Raw genomic sequence first — 22,251 nt, 5'->3', positions numbered from 1 at the left:
CTGTATATATATATATATATATATATTAATATATATTATATTATATATTAAATATATTAATTATATAAAACGGTCAGTTTACACCCAGAGATGCCCACTTCATGTCAATCACCCTGTGGTCAGCAGTGCGACTGAAATGCATCACTAGACCCTGTGCAAAACTACATCGGCCGTTGTGAAAGTACGTTGTGCGTGCGCATTGCGCCGCATACGCATGCGCAGAACTGCCGTTTTTTTTTTGCTTCATCGCTGCGCAGAGAACATTTTCAGCTAGCGATCAACTCGGAATGACCCCCTATATGTGCCCAAAAAAACATTATCTTCTTCTTGCACAGGTTGTATCTAGTTAGAAAAATACACAAAATATGAAAATGCATTACAATTGTGTTACCATGTGCAAAAGGATAAACATTTAGCAGTCTATTCATGTAAAAACCAAAAAATTAATTGTTACTTATCACAATATATCGCATGGGTTCGATGCAATATATAGCTGTAATAAGTACAATTCATGTATACTCACCTATGCAAAACAGAGCTTTTCCCTGCTTCATGAATAGACGGACCCCATACTACTGTTACAGGCCCTACACACTGGCCGACATCACTCAAAGATATGAACAATCGTTCATTAATGAACGAGATACCGTTCATATCTTTGAGTGTGGAGGCACCAGCGATGAACGATGTGCGGCCCCGCGCTCGTTCATCGCTGGTGCCCCGTCGGCTGTACATGCAGGCCAATATGGACGATCTCGTCCATATTTGCCAGCACTGCTATGGAGCCGGGTGAAACTTCACTCACCCGTCACTGCCGCCCCACCGCCGGGTCGCCTGTCGGCCGTATCCGCCGTCGCGCAGCTCGTGGGCGGATCGGCCAATGTGTAGGGCCCTTAAGTACAGTTGCTTATCTGCTCTGCTAATTGTTAGGTCAGTGTACATTGGATTGGATTTCTGTCAATGATTTGCAGAAATGTACATGCACATGTTGGTAAGCTTGTGTGTGTGGTTTTTTTCTTTAAATAGATTTTTATTCATTATTTCTCTAACGTCCTAGTGGATGCTGGGGACTCCGTCAGGACCATGGGGATTAGCGGCTCCGCAGGAGACAGGGCACAAAAATAAAGCTTTAGGATCAGGTGGTGTGCACTGGCTCCTCCCCCTATGACCCTCCTCCAAGCCTCAGTTAGGTTTTTGTGCCCGTCCGAGCAGGGTGCAATCTAGGTGGCTCTCCTAAAGAGCTGCTTAGAAAAAGTTTTTAGGTTTTTTATTTTCAGTGAGTCCTGCTGGCAACAGGCTCACTGCATCGAGGGACTTAGGGGAGAGAAGTCAACTCACCTGCGTGCAGGATGGATTGGCTTCTTAGGCTACTGGACACCATTAGCTCCAGAGGGATCGAACACAGGCCCAGCCATGGAGTCCGGTCCCGGAGCCGCGCCGCCGACCCCCCTTGCAGATGCCGAAGATGGAAGAGGTCCAGAAGCAGGCGGCAGAAGACTTTTCAGTCTTCCTGAGGTAGCGCACAGCACTGCAGCTGTGCGCCATTGTTGTCAGCACACTTCACACAGCGGTCACGGAGGGTGCAGGGCGCTGGGGGGGCGCCCTGGGCAGCAATGTATAATACCTTTTTATGGCTAAAAAATACATCACATATAGCCCTTGAGGCTATATGGATGTATTTAACCCCTGCCAGATCTCACAAACTCCGGAGAAGAGCCCGCCGAAATAGGGGGCGGGGCTTATTCTCCTCAGCACACAGCGCCATTTTCCTGCTCAGCTCCGCTGTGAGGAAGGCTCCCAGGACTCTCCCCTGCACTGCACTACAGAAACAGGGTAAAACAGAGAGGGGGGGCACTTTTTTTGGCGATATTACTATATTTAAGCTGCTATAAGGATACAACACTTATATAGGGTTGTTCCCATATATATTATAGCGCTTGGGTGTGTGCTGGCAAACTCTCCCTCTGTCTCCCCAAAGGGCTAGTGGGGTCCTGTCTTCAATAGAGCATTCCCTGTGTGTCTGCTGTGTGTCGGTACGTGTGTGTCGACATGTATGAGGACGATGTTGGTGTGGAGGCAGAGCAATTGCCGGTAATGGTGATGTCACCCCCCAGGGAGTCGACACCGGAATGGATGGCTTTGTTTATGGAATTACGTGATAATGTCAGCACATTACAAAAATCAGTTGACGACATGAGACGGCCGGAAAACCAGTTAGTACCTGCCCAGGCGTCTCAGACACCGTCAGGGGCTGTAAAACGCCCTTTACCTCAGTCGGTCGACACAGACCCAGACACGGACACTGAATCTAGTGTCGACGGTGAAGAAACAAACGTATTTTCCAGTAGGGCCACACGTTATATGATCACGGCAATGAAGGAGGCTTTGCATATCTCTGATACTACAAGTACCACAAAAAGGGGTATTATGTGGGGGGTGAAAAAAAAAACTACCTGTAGTTTTTCCAGAATCAGAGGAATTGAATGATGTATGTGATGAAGCGTGGGTTAACCCAGATAAAAAAGTGCTAATTTCAAAAAAGTTATTGGCATTATACCCTTTCCCGCCAGAGGTTAGGGCGCGCTGGGAAACACCCCCTAAGGTGGATAAGGCGCTCACACGCTTATCAAAACAAGTGGCGTTACCGTCTCCTGATACGGCCGCCCTCAAGGATCCAGCTGATAGGAGGCTGGAAACTACCCTAAAAAGTATATACACACATACTGGTGTTATACTGCGACCAGCCATCGCCTCAGCCTGGATGTGCAGTGCTGGGGTGGTCTGGTCGGATTCCCTGACTGAAAATATTGATACCCTGGATAGGGACAGTATTTTACAGACTTTAGAGCAATTAAAGGATGCTTTTCTTTATATGCGAGATGCTCAGAGGGATATTTGCACTCTGGCATCGAGAGTAAGTGCGATGTCCATATCTGCCAGAAGAAGTTTATGGACACGACAGTGGTCAGGTGATGCGGATTCCAAACGGCATATGGAAGTATTGCCGTATAAAGGGGAGGAATTATTTGGCGTCGGTCTATCGGATTTGGTGGCCACGGCAACTGCCGGGAAATCCACCTTTTTACCTCAGACCCCCTCCCAACAGAAAAAGACACCGTCTTTTCAGCCGCAGTCCTTTCGGTCCTATAAGAAGCAGGCAAAAGGACAGTCATATCTGCCCCGAGGCAGAGGAAAGGGTAAGAGAGGGCAGCAAGCAGCTCCTTCCCAGGAACAGAAGCCCTCCGCGGGTTCTGCAAAGCCCTCAGCATGACGCTGGGGCTTTACAAGCGGACTCAGGAACGGTGGGGGGTCGACTCAAGAATTTCAGCGCGCAGTGGGCTTGCTCACAGGTGGACCCCTGGATCCTGCAGGTAGTATCTCAGGGTTACAGGTTGGAATTCGAGAAGTCTCCCCCTCGCCGGTTCCTAAAGTCTGCTTTGCCAACGTCTCCCTCAGACAGGGCGACGGTATTGGAAGCCATTCACAAGCTGTTTTCTCAGCAGGTGATAGTCAAGGTACCCCTCCTACAACAGGAAAAGGGGTATTACTCCACGCTATTTGTGGTACCGAAGCCGGACGGCTCGGTAAGACCTATTCTAAATCTGAAATCTTTGAACCTGTACATACAAAAATTCAAGTTCAAGATGGAATCACTCAGAGCAGTGATAGCGAATCTGGAAGAAGGGGACTTTATGGTGTCCCTGGACATAAAAGATGCTTACCTGCATGTCCCAATTTGCCCTTCACATCAAGGGTACCTCAGGTTCGTGGTGCAAAACTGTCATTATCAGTTTCAGACGCTGCCGTTTGGATTGTCCACGGCACCTCGGGTCTTTACCAAGGTAATGGCCGAAATGATGATTCTTCTGCGAAGAAGAGCCGTATTAATTATCCCTTACTTGGACGATCTCCTGATAAGGGCAAGGTCCAAAGAACAGCTGGAGGACGGAGTAGCACTAACCCAAGTAGGGCTGCAACAACACGGGTGGATTCTGAATTTTCCAAAATCTCAGTTGACCCCGACAACACGTCTGCTGTTCCTGGGAATGATTCTGGACACGGTTCAGAAAAAGGTGTTTCTTCCGGAGGAGAAAGCCAAGGAGTTATCCGAACTTGTCAGGAACCTCCTAAAACCAGGAAAAGTGTCTGTGCATCAATGCACAAGAGTCCTGGGAAAGATGGTGGCTTCTTACGAAGCAATCCCATTCGGCAGATTCCACGCACGAACTTTTCAGTGGGATCTGCTGGACAAATGGTCCGGATCGCATCTGCAGATACATCAGCGGATAACCTTATCGCCACGGACAAGGGTGTCTCTTCTGTGGTGGTTGCAGAGTGCTCATCTGTTAGAAGGCCGCAGATTCGGCATACAGGACTGGGTCCTGGTGACCACGGATGCCAGTCTGAGAGGCTGGGGAGCGGTCACACAGGGAAGAAACTTCCAGGGAGTATGGTCAAGCCTGGAGATGTCTCTTCACATAAATATACTGGAGCTAAGAGCGATTTACAATGCTCTAAGCCTGGCAAAACCCCTGCTTCAGGGTCAGCCGGTGTTGATCCAGTCGGACAACATCACGGCAGTCGCCCACGTAAACAGACAGGGCGGCACAAGAAGCAGGAGAGCAATGGCAGAAGCTGCAAGGATTCTTCGCTGGGCGGAAGATCATGTGATAGCACTGTCAGCAGTGTTCATTCCGGGAGTGGACAACTGGGAAGCAGACTTCCTCAGCAGACACGATCTACACCCAGGAGAGTGGGGACTTCATCCAGAAGTCTTCCACATGATTGTGAACCGTTGGGAAAAACCAAAGGTGGATATGATGGCGTCTCGCCTCAACAAAAAACTGGACAGGTATTGCGCCAGGTCAAGAGACCCTCAGGCAATAGCTGTGGACGCTCTGGTAACACCGTGGGTGTTCCAGTCAGTGTATGTGTTTCCTCCTCTGCCTCTCATACCCAAAGTACTGAGAATTATACGGCAAAGGGGAGTAAGAACGATACTCGTGGCTCCGGATTGGCCAAGAAGAACTTGGTACCCGGAACTTCAGGAGATGCTCACGGAAAATCCGTGGCCTCTACCTCTAAGACGGGACCTGATTCAGCAGGGACCGTGTCTATTCCAAGACTTACCGCGGCTGCGTTTGACGGCGTGGCGGTTGAACGCCGAATTCTAAGGGAAAAAGGCATTCCAGAAGAGGTCATTCCTACACTGGTTAAAGCCAGGAAGGAGGTGACTGCACAACATTATCACCGCATTTGGAGAAAATATGTTGCGTGGTGTGAGGCCAGGAAGGCCCCCACGGAGGAATTTCAATTGGGTCGATTCCTACATTTCCTGCAAACAGGATTGTCTATGGGCCTCAAGTTGGGGTCCATTAAGGTTCAAATTTCGGCCCTGTCGATTTTCTTCCAGAAAGAATTGGCTTCAGTTCCTGAAGTCCAGACTTTTGTAAAAGGAGTACTACATATACAGCCCCCGGTTGTGCCCCCAGTGGCTCCGTGGGACCTTAATGTAGTTTTGGATTTTCTCAAATCCCATTGGTTTGAGCCACTCAAATCGGCGGATTTGAAATATCTTACATGGAAAGTAACCATGCTACTGGCCCTGGCTTCAGCCAGGAGAGTGTCAGAATTGGCGGCTTTATCGTATAAAAGCCCATATCTGATTTTCCATTCGGACAGGGCAGAACTGCGGACGCGTCCTCATTTTCTGCCTAAGGTGGTGTCAGCGTTTCACCTCAACCAGCCTATTGTGGTGCCTGCGGCTACTAGCGATTTGGAGGATTCCAAGTTGCTGGACGTTGTCAGGGCATTGAAAATATATATTTCAAGGACGGCTGGAGTCAGAAAATCTGACTCGCTGTTTATACTGTATGTACCCAACAAGCTGGGTGCTCCTGCTTCTAAGCAGACGATTGCTCGTTGGATTTGTAGCACAATTCAACTTGCACATTCTGTGGCAGGCCTGCCACAGCCTAAATCTGTCAAGGCCCATTCCACAAGGAAGGTGGGCTCATCCTGGGCGGCTGCCCGAGGGGTCTCGGCATTACAACTCTGCCGAGCAGCTACGTGGTCGGGGGAGAACACGTTTGTAAAATTCTACAAATTTGATACCCTGGCTAAAGAGGACCTGGAGTTCTCTCATTCGGTGCTGCAGAGTCATCCGCACTCTCCCGCCCGTTTGGGAGCTTTGGTATAATCCCCATGGTCCTGACGGAGTCCCCAGCATCCACTAGGACGTTAGAGAAAATAAGATTTTACTTACCGATAAATCTATTTCTCGTAGTCCGTAGTGGATGCTGGGCGCCCATCCCAAGTGCGGATTGTCTGCAATACTTGTACATAGTTATTGTTACAAAAAAATCGGGTTGTTCTTGTTGTGAGCCGTCTGTTCAGAGGCTCCTACGTTGTCATACTGTTAACTGGGTTCAGATCACAAGTTGTACGGTGTGATTGGTGTGGCTGGTATGAGTCTTACCCGGGATTCAAAATCCTTCCTTATTGTGTACGCTCGTCCGGGCACAGTATCCTAACTGAGGCTTGGAGGAGGGTCATAGGGGGAGGAGCCAGTGCACACCACCTGATCCTAAAGCTTTATTTTTGTGCCCTGTCTCCTGCGGAGCCGCTAATCCCCATGGTCCTGACGGAGTCCCCAGCATCCACTACGGACTACGAGAAATAGATTTATCGGTAAGTAAAATCTTATTTTTTTTTCTCTCAATTTAACATCACAGGCAAAAGTGTTAGTGGAAAGAAAAATGTTTAACAGCTACCCTGATGCAAGGATGATGAGCAGCCATGTAACTATATATGGAGGATTGTGCTGTAATAAGTGCCAATAAACAATGGGCCTAAGGGCCTAATTCAGATCTGATCGCAGTAGCAAATTTGTTAGCAGTTGGGCAAAACCATGGGGGTCATTCCGAGTTGATCATAGCCCTGCAAAATTTTGCAGGGCTACGATTATGTCCATAGACATGCGGGGGGACGCCCAGCACAGGGCTATCCCGCCCCACATGTCAGTGCCGGCCCCCCAGCAGAAGTGCAAAAGCATCGCACAGCGGTGATGCTTTTGCACTTTAGGAGTAGCTCCCGGCCAGCGCAGCTATAGTGTGCTGGCCAGGATCTACTCGTCGCTCCCCGGCCCGCAGCGGCTGCGTGTGACGTCACGCAGCCGCTGCGGCTCGCCCCCTGCACGGTCCAGCCACGCCTGCGTTGGCCGGACCACGCCCATGAAACGGCTGCCGTTTCATCCCCCCCCACCCAGCGACCGCCTCTGCCTGTCAATCAGGCAGAGGCGATAGTACTGCAGCGATGGCCTCCGGCGCATGCGCAGTTCTGACCCGATCGCACCACTGCGATAAACTGCAACGTGCGATCGGGTCAGAATGACCCCCTATGTGGCTGTGCACTGCATCCTGGGGGGTAATTCAGACCTAATAGCTATGCTGCGTTCTCTCACAGCCTGCGATCAGGTCCGAACTCAGCATGCGTATGCACCGCAATGCACAGGCACGTCGGATGACTCCACCAGGCATCGGTGCATAGCGACGGGATGGTGCGGAAAAGCGATCGCGCTGGTGATCGCAAGGTGACTGACAGGAAGAGGCCATTTGTGGGTGGCAACTGACCATTTTTAAGGAGTATCCAGAAAAACACAGGAGTGACCAGGCATTTGAAGGGAGGGATTCTGATGTCAGCTCCGACCCCGATCATCGCATCGGCTAAGAAAGTCCTATGATGAGCAGGAACTGCAATAATTTGTTTGTGCAGTTCTGTAACACATGCAATCGCACACCTGCACACACCATATACCCTCCCCCTGGCGGCGGCATCTACCTGATCGCAGGGATGCAAATAACTCACCCTAGCGATCAGGTATGTAACCCCCTGGTTACATTTGATGCACAAACCAACCATCTACTTATTGGAGTAGCAAACTGATTGCTTTTGTTTTTTTTTTTTAGGGTGGTCTCTTACTGATTTGATAAGTTAGTGTTTTGATCAGACTCCACAAGTAGTCATTGTTCTGTGTGCACCACTGTATTTCACTTATACTGACCAAATGTTTCCTTTAGTCCCACAGAGTCAAGAGCTTTGGTCCCCAACAATCAAGCCACATGAACTTCCTGAGGAAACAGAAGATGACATATTCATTTTACATAGGGCTGTTTCTAGCCAATTTGGCTCACAGTACGTGGCCTCGCTAAAATGGGTGTGGTCTCACCTGAAAATACTACCTTACACCCCAGTTTTTGACCCTGCACCAACAAATCACAGCCACCACAGGAAGAAAAAAATCCCACCATATTAAGCCACACACAGTAATGCCCCTGCACCATATTATGCCACATAACGTAATGCCCTTAATACATTATGCCCTACATTAAATCTTCTAATTACTTTTAAATTACTGTTCATTGCCAAGGGTTTCACATGCTGGGTGTCGTGCTGGTTGCCAGGGGTTTCATGCTCTGGGAACCATGCTGGTTGCCAGGGGTTTCACGCTCTGGGAACCATGCTGGTTGCCAGGGGTTTCATGCTCTGGGAACCATGCTGGTTGCCAGGGGTTTCATGCTCTGGGATCCATGCTGGTTTCCAGGGGTTTCATGCTCTGGGACGGGTGTCATGATTGTTGCCAGGGCTGTGTAATGCCAATTGCCAGGGCTGTGTAAATTACACAGCCCTGGCAACTGGCATTACATAGTCCTTGCAACTTGCATTACACAGTCAGGGCTGTGGAATGCTAGTTGACAGGGCTGTGCAGTTCTCTTTGGTGTGTTTACTGCGCCCGGCTACCTGCCAGCCATCATCTCCCTCCTCCTTCTTCTCATCCCGTCCACCCATTTGTCAGTGTCCTGGCTCCCCGTTATTACTACTCCGCTCGGGGTGGGGGTGGGGGGGGCAGAGTTTCGCGTAAAGATGCATTTGCATTGTGACGTCACGCCGCAAATGCATCATTATACAAAACTCCGCCCCCTGAGCGGAGTAGTAATGACGGGAAGGAGGGGGAGTGCCAAGAGCCACCAAGAGCCGCAGCAGGCGCTACATGCAAAGGCACGCCTCACCCGCCGCAAGAAACGGCTCTGATTTTACATGTTTCCACTCACACCACCACAACTGCAAGCACCAATCTCTACCAGCCCAGACTTACAGGAGCCACCAAGACAAACAAGTGCTGATGCTGCCTCTGCCTTCCTCTCCTCCATGGCAGCATTCCATGAGCATTTACATGACACTATTAGACACACAAATGAGGCACTTGTTTAAAATTTCTAGAAATATTTGTCAATGTGACAGCTGTCTATTAGCAATTAATGCAAATTTAATGTCACTAAATGAAAATATCACTACTCTAAATTAAAATGTGAGTAATCTCAACACAATTGTCTGCTAATTTTGGTATTCTGACCAGAATACTATAAGCACAAACAAATGCTACCATGGTGTTTCAAGAACATTTTATTAAAATGTATCAAACTCAAAACAATGTTCTTAGGGACATCAGCCAAAATATGATGTCACTATGGGAGCAAATTGTTAGTCGCCTCCCTGAGGCCTCAAGTGCTAGCAGTAGCAGTGTCAACCCCTCACCTTCACCAACACCTCCCAGGCGTGGGGCCTGCACTAGAGGTGATAGTGCCCAACCTTGCCGCTCTTTGCGCTCCCCTAGCCAGCCAACTAAAAGGAAACAATCGCAATAAAATAAAATGTTAGACAGTTGCATTTTTTATATCTAAAACATTATTTTTGACCATTAATTTATTTATATGCTGACCAAAAATCTGTTTACATTAAAGTGTTAAGAAACAACAAAAATACTTGTATTTCAAAATTGTTATCGTGAGAAAAAAAAAACATTTTGAATTTCACTGTTATGCTGAAAAAAAGCATTTACTTGAACATTGTTAGGATAAAAAAAAAGCCTGCTTATTTTGGTATTCTTTAAAAAAATGGTTATATTTGTTATTTATACAAGACATTTATAGTTTCGATTATTTTGTTTCACTGTTTTTCAATTACAGTGAAAATCCTGTAATTTATGCAATTATTTAATTATCCAATTAACACAACGTAAAAGAAGGGAAAACTGACTTTTTGTACTTTTTTATGGGGTAAAATGTGTGAAACAGCAATTCTGTGTAATATACATAATGTAGTAAGTAGTTGGCTATAACCAATTACCTAACCTGCCTCCCACACTCTGGGAGTAATTCTGAGTTGATCGCAGCAGCAAATTTGTTAGCAACTGGGCAAAACCATGTGCACTGCAATTTAGATTTCAGTTTGAACACGCCTCACCCAAATCTAACTCTCTCTGCACATGTTACATCTGTCCCCCCTCCAGTGCACATGGTTTTGCCCAACTGCTAACAAATTTGCTGCTGCGATCAACTCAGAATTAGGCCCTCTGTGCTCACAAAATTGCCAGATTTTACCTGTAGCCCTGCCTGCGTGCTATGTGCTGCTTAATCTGGCGGGAGCCCTGCCTGCTGACTATGTGCTGCTTAATCTGGCGGGAGCCCTGCCTGCTGACTATGGGGGTCATTCCAAGTTGTTCGCTCGCTAGCAGTTTTTAGCAGTCGTGCAAACGCTAAGCTGCCGCCCTCTGGGAGTGTATTTTAGCTTAGCAGAAGTGCGAATGAAAGGATTGCAGAGTGACTACAAAAAAAGAATGTGCAGTTTTAGAGTAGCTCCAGACCTACTCCTGGCTTGCGATCACTTCAGACTGTTTAGTTCCGGATTTGACGTCACAAACACGCCCTGCGTTCTCCCAGCCACGCCTGTGTTTTTCCTGGCACGCCTGCATTTTTTTTAACACTCCCTGAAAACGGTCAGTTGACACCCAGAAACGTCCACTTCATGTCAATCACTCTGCGGCCAGCAGTGCGACTGAAAAGCTTTGCTAGACCTTGTGTGAAACTGCATTGGCCTTTGTGAAAGTACGTCGCACGTGCGCATTATGCCACATACGCATGCGCAGAAGTGCCGTTTTTTTGCTTCATCGCTGCGCAGCAAACATTTTCAGCTAGCGATCAACTCGGAATGTCCCCCTACGTGCTGCATAATCTGGTGGGGGTGGATGATTCCGGCACAAATTATGCAGCACAGCACAATGTCGTAGATCGTATCAATGGAATACATCAAAGTCTCTCCAGATCTATCAAGACAATGGAACCTAGGTTTTAATAACCCAAATGTACGTTCTACCACAGATCAAGTAGACTTATGTGTTTATATACTTGCGCTTTGTAATATTATCAGGATTCAACAATGGAGACAGAAGCCAGGAGAAACATCCATGCCCTGAGTAAGGTAAATTATTTGTAAGGTAAATTAAGGTAAACATTCGTAATGTTTTTGAAGGTTAACGTGACCACCTTTCTAGGTGTGTGTTGTGAAAATAACCAATGAAATGTGTACTTATTAATTAGCTATCCCTTCTGCATTTTTCCCAACTCAAACTTTGCACACTGGGGTGACTGACAGAGGATGAAGGAATCATGGCATGAGCCAGGATTGTTGACCAAAATGCTCATGATTCTTGCAGTCTATAGCACCCAGGACATTGGGCGTACCTGCGTTCCTAAAAAGCTAACCTTACATCATGCCTCTGTGACTCCTGGCTAAGGAAACAGACATAAATCAAGGAGAAGGTCTTGAATGTGGCAAGGACTTTGCCCAGGTAGCATGAGAAGATGGCATTAAGTTGTTATGATTGAAACGGAACATATGTATGACTTCATCATCAGAGAGTGCATTAAGGTTAAACTGCCCAACCTAGGCTCTGCGGTACCTCTGCCTGCTGGGCCCTCTGTTTTGATGAATCATCTCAGTCATCTGGTGCAGAGCACATGAAATAATAGCTTGAAAGCACAACAGCCCAAAGTGCCAATGCTGGGCTTTAATAAGCATCCTGATTGGTTGAGAGATAATTCAAACGGTTTGTAAAAAGTGAGTACATTGATTTAGTGCATTGAGATGCGACTTTGAATGATTTTGGTTAATAAATGGTTTTCCCATATCAACATGCTTGCTAAATCCAGCGCAATGATTTGGTGGGGGGTCATTTCGACCCATTCACACGCTGCCGACTTTCTGGCTACCCCCTCTGGGAGAGGGCACCTGGAACAATGCTGCATTAGTGGGCAATGTGGAGGCCATGATGGCCCCCCCTGACATTGTAACGCGGTGGTGTACCTACAATGACGCGATTTGTTGCAAAATGTGTCATCGTCCATTCAGACTTCCCACTTTACTCAAAAGTGCAAGGTGCAGGATGGACGCAGTTTAGCTCCAGGAGACTTGAATGATCTTCCGGATGGCCAGGAGCACCATTCAAGATTTGGGAGCATCCCGGTCGTTATAGTAGAACAGTATTATAAAGCAGTCAATACGCAGAAACCTGGGACCATAGTTCCATGTAATAAAAGGCTAATCACCCATAATTTCCACAGTATCTCAGAGCAAATTCCCACCATCAGATGAAATCAATGAATGGTAATGAAGATCAAACCAATCCTTTTTTTCACAGATGAAGTATTATAATGTGTCAGTAACTTTCCATCCAATTTTATACTTTTTGTTGACGGGCACAAATAATCATTGCATGATATGCACAGAAAAAAAAAGAAAAAAGACCAGTAGTGTAGACACCCTTAATAAGGTTAAAAAAATATATACAAAATGCACTCACAAAGTAAAAAGATATACAAGCATGTAATACATCAGCCATCTCAAGTGCAAGGACATCATATACTCATCAACCCAGATCACATCCAAGAATAGTCACGGAGTTCGGGATAACCCGCCTCTCTTTGTAGTCCAGCCAACGAAGGGCAAAAAAGGCCTTCACCTAAAAATAATTCCAACAGTTTTGAAACTTGGCACACTTACTTAGAGGTGTCTAGTGATTTTTCATTTTTATCTCGGAAACTGTTGGTCCTAGGAAATATGTAGTCATATACAACAATAAAGCGTATCAGTCATGTTATATGATTGAACAGTGTTTTAGGTCACGGTTTGGGGTACTCAGACACTCCATAGAGCTTCACCCCCAATAGTGTCCAGGTAGCCTGGGCGACTGGTTACCCCAAACCGGATACCGGACTATTGGTAGGTCAAAGCAAGTGAGTCCCCACAGAAGCCGGTCAGTGTATAAATCTACACAGCGGAAATGTGGAGTATACGGAACTCCATGAATATTCATGGATGTGATCTGGTTGGGGTTGCAAATTGTCAGCCATATGCGATGCGAGAGACATTCATGAAAAAGTGGGGTGACTTTCCTGAACCCCCCCCCAAAAAAAAAATGACAATTCGGTTTGCAGAATCATACAGAATGCTGTTAGTGGTCATATGGAAAGGACAGGTATTTAAACGGTGTTACATGGTTGATTGTGCATTTTTTTACAAAAAGTGAAATGACATGTCAAAATGTGCTCTAACACCGACTATAGCTTCTTCTAGAGTGGACTGCCAGAGTCCAATAATATTAATTGCACTCCTTGTAGATTAACAGAAATTGGTCAAATTGCACACATGTGGCCACATTAGACATCGATCTGGGGCTATATACCAGGGTGGTTCAATACTTCTAAGACCTTTCATGTGTGTAATGTTCTCTATTTCATTCTGATTTCCTGCCATCCAGAGCACGTGGAACACTGCTCCCCCTCATAGCCATTAGACTGCGCCTCATATCAGTCATTCAGTACTGTCCTAACATCAGATGTAAGATGGCGGGGCTGGTGGAAACATGGTCACAATATGCCGAGTCGAGCTGCCATCGCGGGCGGGACGCAGAGTCAGCATCGGGGGCAGCGCTGGGAGATGAGATCATCTCTACGGCCGTCTCTGCCTATGCCGTGAACGGGTCCCGGGTCGCATCGACCCGGCAACATGTTCACATTGCGCCTGACCTGGTAATATACCTGGGAATAACCCTGGGATGAATTACCGGTTTAGGCAACCCGGGAATTTGGCAGTGACCCCTTTCACACTGCACACTGCAGCAACATGTGTCCACCTGACAATATACCGGGTTGATAGCGAGTTATTTGTGCGGTGTGAAAGGGGTATGAATTACTGGGGTCCCTCTTACAGATGGGGCATAGGAGGATGTGCCCCCCTTTATACCGACTGACTGCCACCCCGAGTATCCATAGGCCCCATTGTGGCATTAAGCCCCCCACCACCACCTCTTATGTCCTGTGTCCCAATTTAAGTATTTTACACACCTCCATCCTCCAGTTAATATTCCTTTATTAGGCATTATACCCCAGTGCCAACAGATGCCCCCAGGGGCATTACCCACCAGCCCCAAGGCACTTACTCTCCCTTCCAACACACGCAGAGCACAGCAGAGCGTGTTTCAGGGTGGAGACTAATAATGATCAGTCTGATCTCTGCTCTCTGTTACATGGAACAAATGACAAAGAGGAGTCCTTCACAACAAGGGTAAACAACACAATAAGGAATGTATAGTGATTACTTATTTATTACATTAGTTATTTCTCATATATTCTACCACTCAGCGCCCATAACTGTGTCATTTTTCCGTAGTGTTGAATACCTACACTGTCTGGTCCAGTCCTGGCATTGATACTGCTCACACTGTGAGGGCAAGAGGCGTTTTAAAAGTACAAAAATGAATTAATTTAGACCTCTCCGATACAAATGGATCTGTTTTTGCACAAGATGACCAGGACTCTCTTATCTGTAGTAAATCACTGAAAAATTTCAGTTTTCATGGCTTGAAAAATAATACAAAAGAATCATACGGGGACTGAGGTATCCTCCAATATTGACAGTAACAACACATTCTACGTTATAGGCTTAATAAATAGCTTTTTTACTTAATAACATTTCAGACCAATATATGGATGATAAATAGACCCCCAAATTATTACAAAGACCAAAATAATTACATTATATAGACACACAAAAAAATTTTTAATAGCTAGAGAGATAACTAAATAAAATAAATAAATAAAATAACCAAAATAAATAAACGCAGAGACAGATATTCACAATTGTTACTTAAATCTTGTTCTGGGCAAGGAAATCAATACAACTTGTGTATGAACTACTGCGCAAATAATTGACAATACAAAAATGTATGACTAAGGCTGTAACACAAGATTCAGCCTTCCAGTCTCACACTTCACCTTGCTTTCCTCAGTCCCTCCTACTCACACTCCTCCTCAGTGCTCAAACCTATTTCTTTCTTTTTTCCAATGTAGGAACCACACACCTGAACCTGCACAAGGTAAATGCCATTTGTTTCTCATTTACATTGTCATATCTGGGGAAACAGTTCAGACACAGCAGCTGTAAGGTGGGAAGTCAGCAGAAGACATTCACAATGGGCAGATTGACTGATATAGTACTGAATAAAGGCACAGGATGAAGACAGCACATAAAGTAGGGGAGGTACAGGAAGAGACAAAAATGAGCACACGCTATAGACAATACATGCATATAGTGGACACGAGAAAGAGAAGTGGCAACGCTGTATAGAGTTGGACCTTGGCCAGGGTCAGGGTACAGAGCCAGCACCCATAGACCAGGATCCTATTGCAGACAGTGGGGCGAAACTTTTATACTGTAGTAGATAAGCGCTGAAGAGATAACGGAGAGAGTTAGGAGTGGATGAATCACACACAGGAGGCCAGGAACGCACAGAGTAGTAGTGAGAGTCTGACATTGGTGGTGACATGGGGGACAGTGGCTACCGCCGGATGGAGGTGGCACAGCAGCAGCAGCCAGCGCCGCGGTCTGAGAGCAGACTGAGCTGAGGAAGGAAATGCAACGACACTGCAAGCAGTAGACAGGAGATTAGTAAGTGACGGCTAGTGACACGCACGTAAGTTAATTACATTTGCCATTACATACAATACAAACTAATACTATTTCCTAAATGTCAGCTAACAGTAACTACTTCGCTCCCAATGTAACCAGTGTGTACTGTATCTAGCTCTGTGTAGCGTGCGCCTGGCCGTGTAGTTGCGATACACCGGCATTGTACACTACAGTGCACACTGCATCTGAGTGTAACTTGTTCCACTTCCAGCCGCTCCCTAAGCACTGAGCACTCGCAGCAGCCAGACCGTTAAACTCTGAGGAAGGGCAATGAGAAGATCACTTGCTAGATACTGTTTAAAGTACAGTAGCAGAACATGTCCTTCTACTGTATCTGATAAGCAGCCACTGCTGTGCTGTCATCACTGGTAAGTGTTGTGCTCATGACTGTCTTCTTAAGATTTGAGCTGCATTTAATCTGATATTATAACAAATGTAACTTGCATTATTGTTATTACTAGTAAAGGGATGTGCTGGGTCTAAATGCTGTATTTTGCCTCACACCCTGTACCGTCCTCCCCCTCTCTGGCCGCTGTTCTGTACCACTCTGTCAAATAACTCCAGCCGCCCCCCCCCCCCCCCCCCCCCCCCCCCCGTTCCACTATCTCCCTTTCCACTATCTCCCTCCTGCAGCTGCATACTTACCTCCCTTCCTCTCCTGCTAGGCCCACTGTACATGCATGTATGAGACAGAATTTTGAGGTTTATTTTTAGATTCTCTCACGCTGTTTTGCCAAGTTATTAGGGGAAAGACTACTAGATGGCAATATTGGTACAGCAGTGGCGTGTTCACCGCACGTCCCTGGGGTACAGAGTGTATTTATCAAGCCCATTTTTCATAAAAGTTTCTGCTTAATTTTAGCTATCTCTGCTATGTACTAATTGTCACAGTGATCTCCTGGAAAAGGCTAATTAGTGCTGCAGACCTCAGGCCTCATTATTCTCAATTCATGTAAAAAGCATAGCTCTTTGGAGTTTGGCCCTGGTGGTTAACACCATTCCCAGATACTGTAGCGCTAACTGCTTTACATTCTCGCAGCAGACGGCTCTTATGATCCCTCTCCCACAGCCCCAAACCAGCTTGGGTAACTGATATTGTGTGCACGCGCAGTGTCAGCAACTTAGGAGATGTGCCTGTGATGTTATTGGCTGGGACATAGATAGCTTTACCTGCAAGTTCATTTTAATATATAGTCGGGTTATTATTTATACATAGGCCCCTAATTGTTTTTCAGCTATGAAAAAGTAGTCTTGTATTTTGAAAAAATTGCAGAAGGCCAAAACTTTTTCACAAGTGTCTAAGGCTGGGTACACACTTGCCGATGCACATCAGACGTGACATCGCACAAAATTTCCCCCCGAAAACGCACAGCAGCGATCAGGTCTGAATCGGCCCCATTGTCTGAGAAACTACATATAAAAAAACCATCACCTTGTGCATTGTGTACACAGAAAATCAAATGTTCCCTGAATTGTTCAGCTGTCAGGGGAAAAAAACATGGGCCCTCATTCCGAGTTGTTCGCTCGTTGCCGAGTTTCGCTATACTGCGATTAGTCGCTTACTGCGCATGTGCAAGGTTCGCAGAGCGCATGCGCTTAGTTATTTTACACAAAAGTTATGTATTTTACTCACGGCATAACGAGGATTTTTCATCGTTCTGGTGATCGGAGTGTGATTGACAGGAAGTGGGTGTTTCTGGGCGGAAACTGGCCGTTTTATGGGAGTGTGCGAAAAAACGCTGGAGTTTCTGGGAAAAACGCGGGAGTGGCTGGAGAAACGGGGGAGTGTCTGGGCGAACGCTGGGTGTGTTTGTGACGTCAAACCAGGAACGAAACTGACTGAACTGATTGCAGTGGCAGAGTAAGTCTCGAGCTACTCAGAAAATGCAAAGAAATTTCTATTCGCAATTATGCAAATCTTTCGTTCGCAATTCTGCAAAGCTAAGATTCACTCCCAGTAGGTGGCGGCTTGGCGTGTGCAATGCTGCTAAAAGCAGCTAGCAAGCGAACAACTCGGAATGAGGGCCATTGTTCCTCTAACTTTTCAGTGTGTACCTAGTTTAATTTAGCACTGACTTTTCAAATAAGGTTAAATACAGTCAGATAAGTGATGTAAACAGCATGTTTTATATCTGTTGATGAATTTGTTCCAGATCAGTACCTTGTGTGTATGATAGAGCCAGTGCTAAGTTTTGGAATCAGTTAAATATCTCCTAGGGTAAATTGCTCAGATGATGCTCATAAATTATCATTCCCAAAAACATACAACACAAATTCTAATATATTGCATTTAAAGGCAGGCAAACAATTTTGGGAGACAAGAGAACACATTATCCATTATCTAAAGAGCTGAACAGGGATAGGTTTATATCACTTGAGTCTGTAGACACACAATCCTTGGGGCTTATTTATTAAGCTATGTAATTTTGCCCTATTTCTTAACATGACATCGTCAAATGGATTCAACCAAAGGGCGATTCGCTGTGATACACGGGACAGCAACACAAATTCAAACGACATACAGTACTTCTCCAAAACAACAAGATTTTAGTCGGTCTTCAGTTACAGGGTAAGGCATTGCTACCAAGCAATTAAGTTTACATATAATATCAATTTCTTAACATACCAGTTTAAAAGGAAAAACATTTTTGAAAGCGTGTGATGCATGGGACTTTGGGGGTCATTCCGAGTTGATCGTTCGCTAGCAACTTTTTTCAGCGCTGTGATCAGGTCAAAACTGCGCTTGCGTATGCACCGCAATGCGCAGGCGCGTCGTACGGATACAAAGCGGATCGTTGCTGAGCGATGGATTTAACGAAGAATCCATTCGCACAGCCGATCGCAAGAAGATTGACAGAAAGAAGGCGTTTATGGGTGTCAACTGACTGTTTTCAGGGAGTGGTTGGAAAAACGTAGGCATGTCCAAGCGTTTGCAGGGCGGTGAAGTGATCGCAGCGGCTGAGTAAGTTCAGACCTACTCAGAAACTGCACAAACTATTTTTGTACCGCTCGGCTGCACAAGCGTTTGCACACTTGCAAAGTGTAAATACACTCCCCCATAGGCGGCGACTATCTGATCGCAGCGCTGCAAAAAGTTGCTAGCGAGCGATCAACTCGGAATGACCCCCTTTATGTTCACTTTCTGGAGAATCACCCCAAATTGTCTGAATGACTGTTTTTATCCGTGTTTGGGAGCAAATGGTTGATCGTTGTTTGCTATCATATATTACCAGATTTTCGTTTCAACCACATGACTTGTTTGCTGGTTGGAAAGATAATACCAACAAATTTTCATATCTGTAAATAAAATCAGTGTTAACACCCACTGAGATCTGCCTTACCGTAATATGGATTTCTTAGTGAATAGAAGATCACATGGCTGTGGGCTTTAGACCAACGTTAACCATTTTTGGCCAACGTGCAGCTAATTGAATAGGCCCCTAAATTGCAGTTCCCATACCACGCTATGGGGACGCAATGCTGTGCAAAAAGGAACAGCAGAAATCAATGATTTCTCTTGGGTAAACCTGTTGTTAAATTGACTGAAGCTGTGATAATTCTTTTTTCATGCAAACCCTTTGATAAATAGACCCCTTGGTGCCCTATGCCTCGCCCACCAATCCACTACCTATTACTTTTGTGTTTTAATGTTTCTTGTTTCCTAGCAGAATATGGAGAATAGGAGGTATGCTTATTAAGCAGTGATACCCCCTTTTTTCTTACGTCCTAGAGGATGCTGGGGACTCCGTAAGGACCATGGGGAATAGACGGACTCCGCAGGAGACATGGGCACTATAAAGAAACTTTAGAATGGGTGTGCACTGGGTCCTCCCTCTATGCCCCTTCTCCAGACCTCAGTTAGATACTGTGCCCAGAGGAGACTGGGTGCTTTCAGGGGAGCTGAATATAATATACAATCCCCTGCCAGGTTTTTTTTTTGTATTTTGAGCGGGACCGAAGCCCGCCGCTGAGGGGGCGGAGCTTGATCCCACAGCACTAACCAGCGCCATTTTCTCCACAGCACGCTGCTGAGAAGCTGGCTCCCCGGACTCTCCCCTGCTGAACATGGTGACAGAGGGCTTTGAAGGAGGGAGGGGGGGGGGGGCACATAATTTGGGCGCAGTCAATATATGTACATATATAAAACAAAAAAGCGCTGTATATAGCTGGGACTTGTGTTTCCAGGGTCATTGGCACTTGGTGTGTGCTGGCATACTCTCTCTCTGTCTCTCCAAAGGGCCTTGTTGGGGGAACTGTCTCCAGATTAGAGATTTCCCTGAGTGTGTGGGGTGTCGGTACGTGTGTATCGGCATGTCTGAAGCGGAAGGCTCTTCTAGGGAGGAGGTGGAGCAAATGAGTGTGGTGTCTCCGTCGACAACGCCAACACCTGATTGGTTGGATATGTGGAATGTTTTAAATGCAAATGTGAATTTATTACACAAAAGGTTGGACAAAGCAGAGTCCAGGGAATGTACAGGGGGTCAATCCCTGCCTTTCACTATGTCACAGGGCCCTTCTGGGTCTCAAAAGCGCCCACTATTCCAAGTAGCAGACACTGATACTGACACGGATTCTGACTCCAGTGTCGACTATGATGATGCGAGGTTGCAGCCGAAATTGGCAAAAAGTATTCATTATATGATTATTGCTATAAAAGATGTGTTGCATATCACAGATGACCCCTCGGTCCCAGACACGAGGGTGCACATGTATAAGGAAAAGAAACCTGAGGTTACTTTCCCCCCTTCACATGAGCTAAATGAGTTGTTTGAAAGGGCTTGGGAAACTCCAGACAAGAAACTGCAGATTCCCAAAAGGATTCTTATGGTGTATCCTTTCCCGGCTAAGGACAGGATACGGTGGGAATCCTCTCCCAGGGTGGACAAAGCGTTGACGCGCTTATCCAAAAACGTGGCGCTGCCGTCTCAAGATACCGCAACCCTCAAGGATCCTGCTGATTGCAGGCAAGAGACTACGTTGAAGTCAATTTACACACATACTGGTACATTACTCAGACCGGCGATAGCGTCGGCTTGGGTTTGTAGCGCTGTAGCAGCGTGGACAGATACCTTGTCTGCTGAAATTGATACACTGGATAAGGATACCGTTTTATTGACCTTGGGTCATATTAAAGATGCGGTCCTATATATGATGGATGCTCAGAGAGACGTGGGCCTACAGGGTTCCAGAGCCAACGCCATGGCGATTTCTGCTAGGCGAGCCCTATGGACCCGACAATGGATGGGTGATGCCGACTCAAAGAAGCATATGGAGGTTTTGCCTTACAAGGGTGAGGAATTATTTGAGGAAGGTCTCACGGACCTGGTTTCCACGGCTACTGCAGGTAAATCCACTTTTTTACCTTATGTTTCCTCACAGCCAAAGAAAACGCCACATTATCAGATGCAGTCCTTTCGGTCGCATAAATCCAAAAGAGTACAGGGATCATCCTTTCTCGCCAGAGGTAAGGGCAGGGGGAAAATGCTGCCAACTACAGCTAGTTCCCAGGAGCAGAAGTCCTCCCTGGCTTCTACAAAATCCACCGCATGACGCTGGGGCTCCGCTGAGGGAGTCCGCCCCAGTGGGGGCACGTCTTCGACTTTTCAGCCACGTCTGGATTCACACAGGTGGATCCCTGGGCAATAGACATTGTTTCCCAGGTTTACAAGCTGGAATTCGAAGAGGTGCGTCCTCGCCGGTTTTTCAAATCGGCCCTCCCAGCTTCTTCCCCGGAGAGGGAAGTAGTTTTAAATGCAATTCAAAAACTGTGTTTTCAACAAGTGGTGGTCAAAGTACCCCTGCTTCAACAGGGGACGGGGTACTACTCAACCCTGTTTGTGGTACCGAAACCGGACGGTTCGGTCAGACCCATTCTGAATTTAAAATCCTTAAACCTATACTTGAAAAGGTTCAAATTCAAGATGGAATCGCTCAGAGCGGTCATCGCCAGCCTGGAGGGGAGGGACTATATGGTGTCCCTGGACATAAAGGATGCATACCTTCATGTCCCCATATATCCCCCTCATCAGGCGTTCCTGAGATTTGCTGTACAGGATTGTCATTACCAATTTCAGACGTTGCCGTTTGGGCTTTCCATGGCCCCGAGGATTTTCACCAAGGTAATGGCGGAAATGATGGTGCTCCTGCGCAAGCAGGGTGTCACAATTATCCCGTACTTGGATGATCTCATAATAAAAGAGAGATCGAGAGAACAGTTGCTGAACAGCGTATCACTCTCCCTGAGGGTGTTGCAACAGCACGGCTGGATCCTCAATCTACCAAAGTCACAGTTGGTTCCAACGACCCATTTGCCTTTCTCAGGCATGATTCTGGATACGGAACAAAAAAGGGTTTTTCTCCCGATGGAAAAGGCCCAGGAACTCCAGA

At 46.5% G+C, this 22,251-nt stretch overlaps 1 protein-coding gene across 4 annotated transcripts in view; it reads left to right on the top strand.

The window, feature by feature from the left end:
• Positions 1–22,251, top strand: part of B3GNT3 (UDP-GlcNAc:betaGal beta-1,3-N-acetylglucosaminyltransferase 3) — a 265,394-nt gene that overhangs the window by 174,578 nt on the left and 68,565 nt on the right. For 2 of the 4 annotated variants that reach the window (XM_063914416.1, XM_063914417.1), the window contains 4 exons: positions 8,079–8,193; positions 11,266–11,316; positions 15,246–15,271; positions 16,076–16,232. In XM_063914416.1, coding sequence (XP_063770486.1) covers positions 16,135–16,232 — 98 coding nt within the window. In that variant the 5' untranslated portion in view covers positions 8,079–8,193; positions 11,266–11,316; positions 15,246–15,271; positions 16,076–16,134. Of the gene's footprint in view, positions 1–8,078; positions 8,194–11,265; positions 11,317–15,245; positions 15,272–15,318; positions 15,869–16,075; positions 16,233–22,251 lie in introns of those variants that run through there. The other 2 variants (XM_063914418.1, XM_063914419.1) reach the window with 2 other exon arrangements.

The sequence above is a fragment of the Pseudophryne corroboree genome, chromosome 1 (assembly GCF_028390025.1).
Source record: "Pseudophryne corroboree isolate aPseCor3 chromosome 1, aPseCor3.hap2, whole genome shotgun sequence".
Classification (NCBI taxonomy): Eukaryota; Metazoa; Chordata; class Amphibia; order Anura; family Myobatrachidae; genus Pseudophryne; species Pseudophryne corroboree.
Note: the sequence above shows the minus strand (reverse complement) of the source record. Positions and strands in the feature narration are given on the sequence as shown.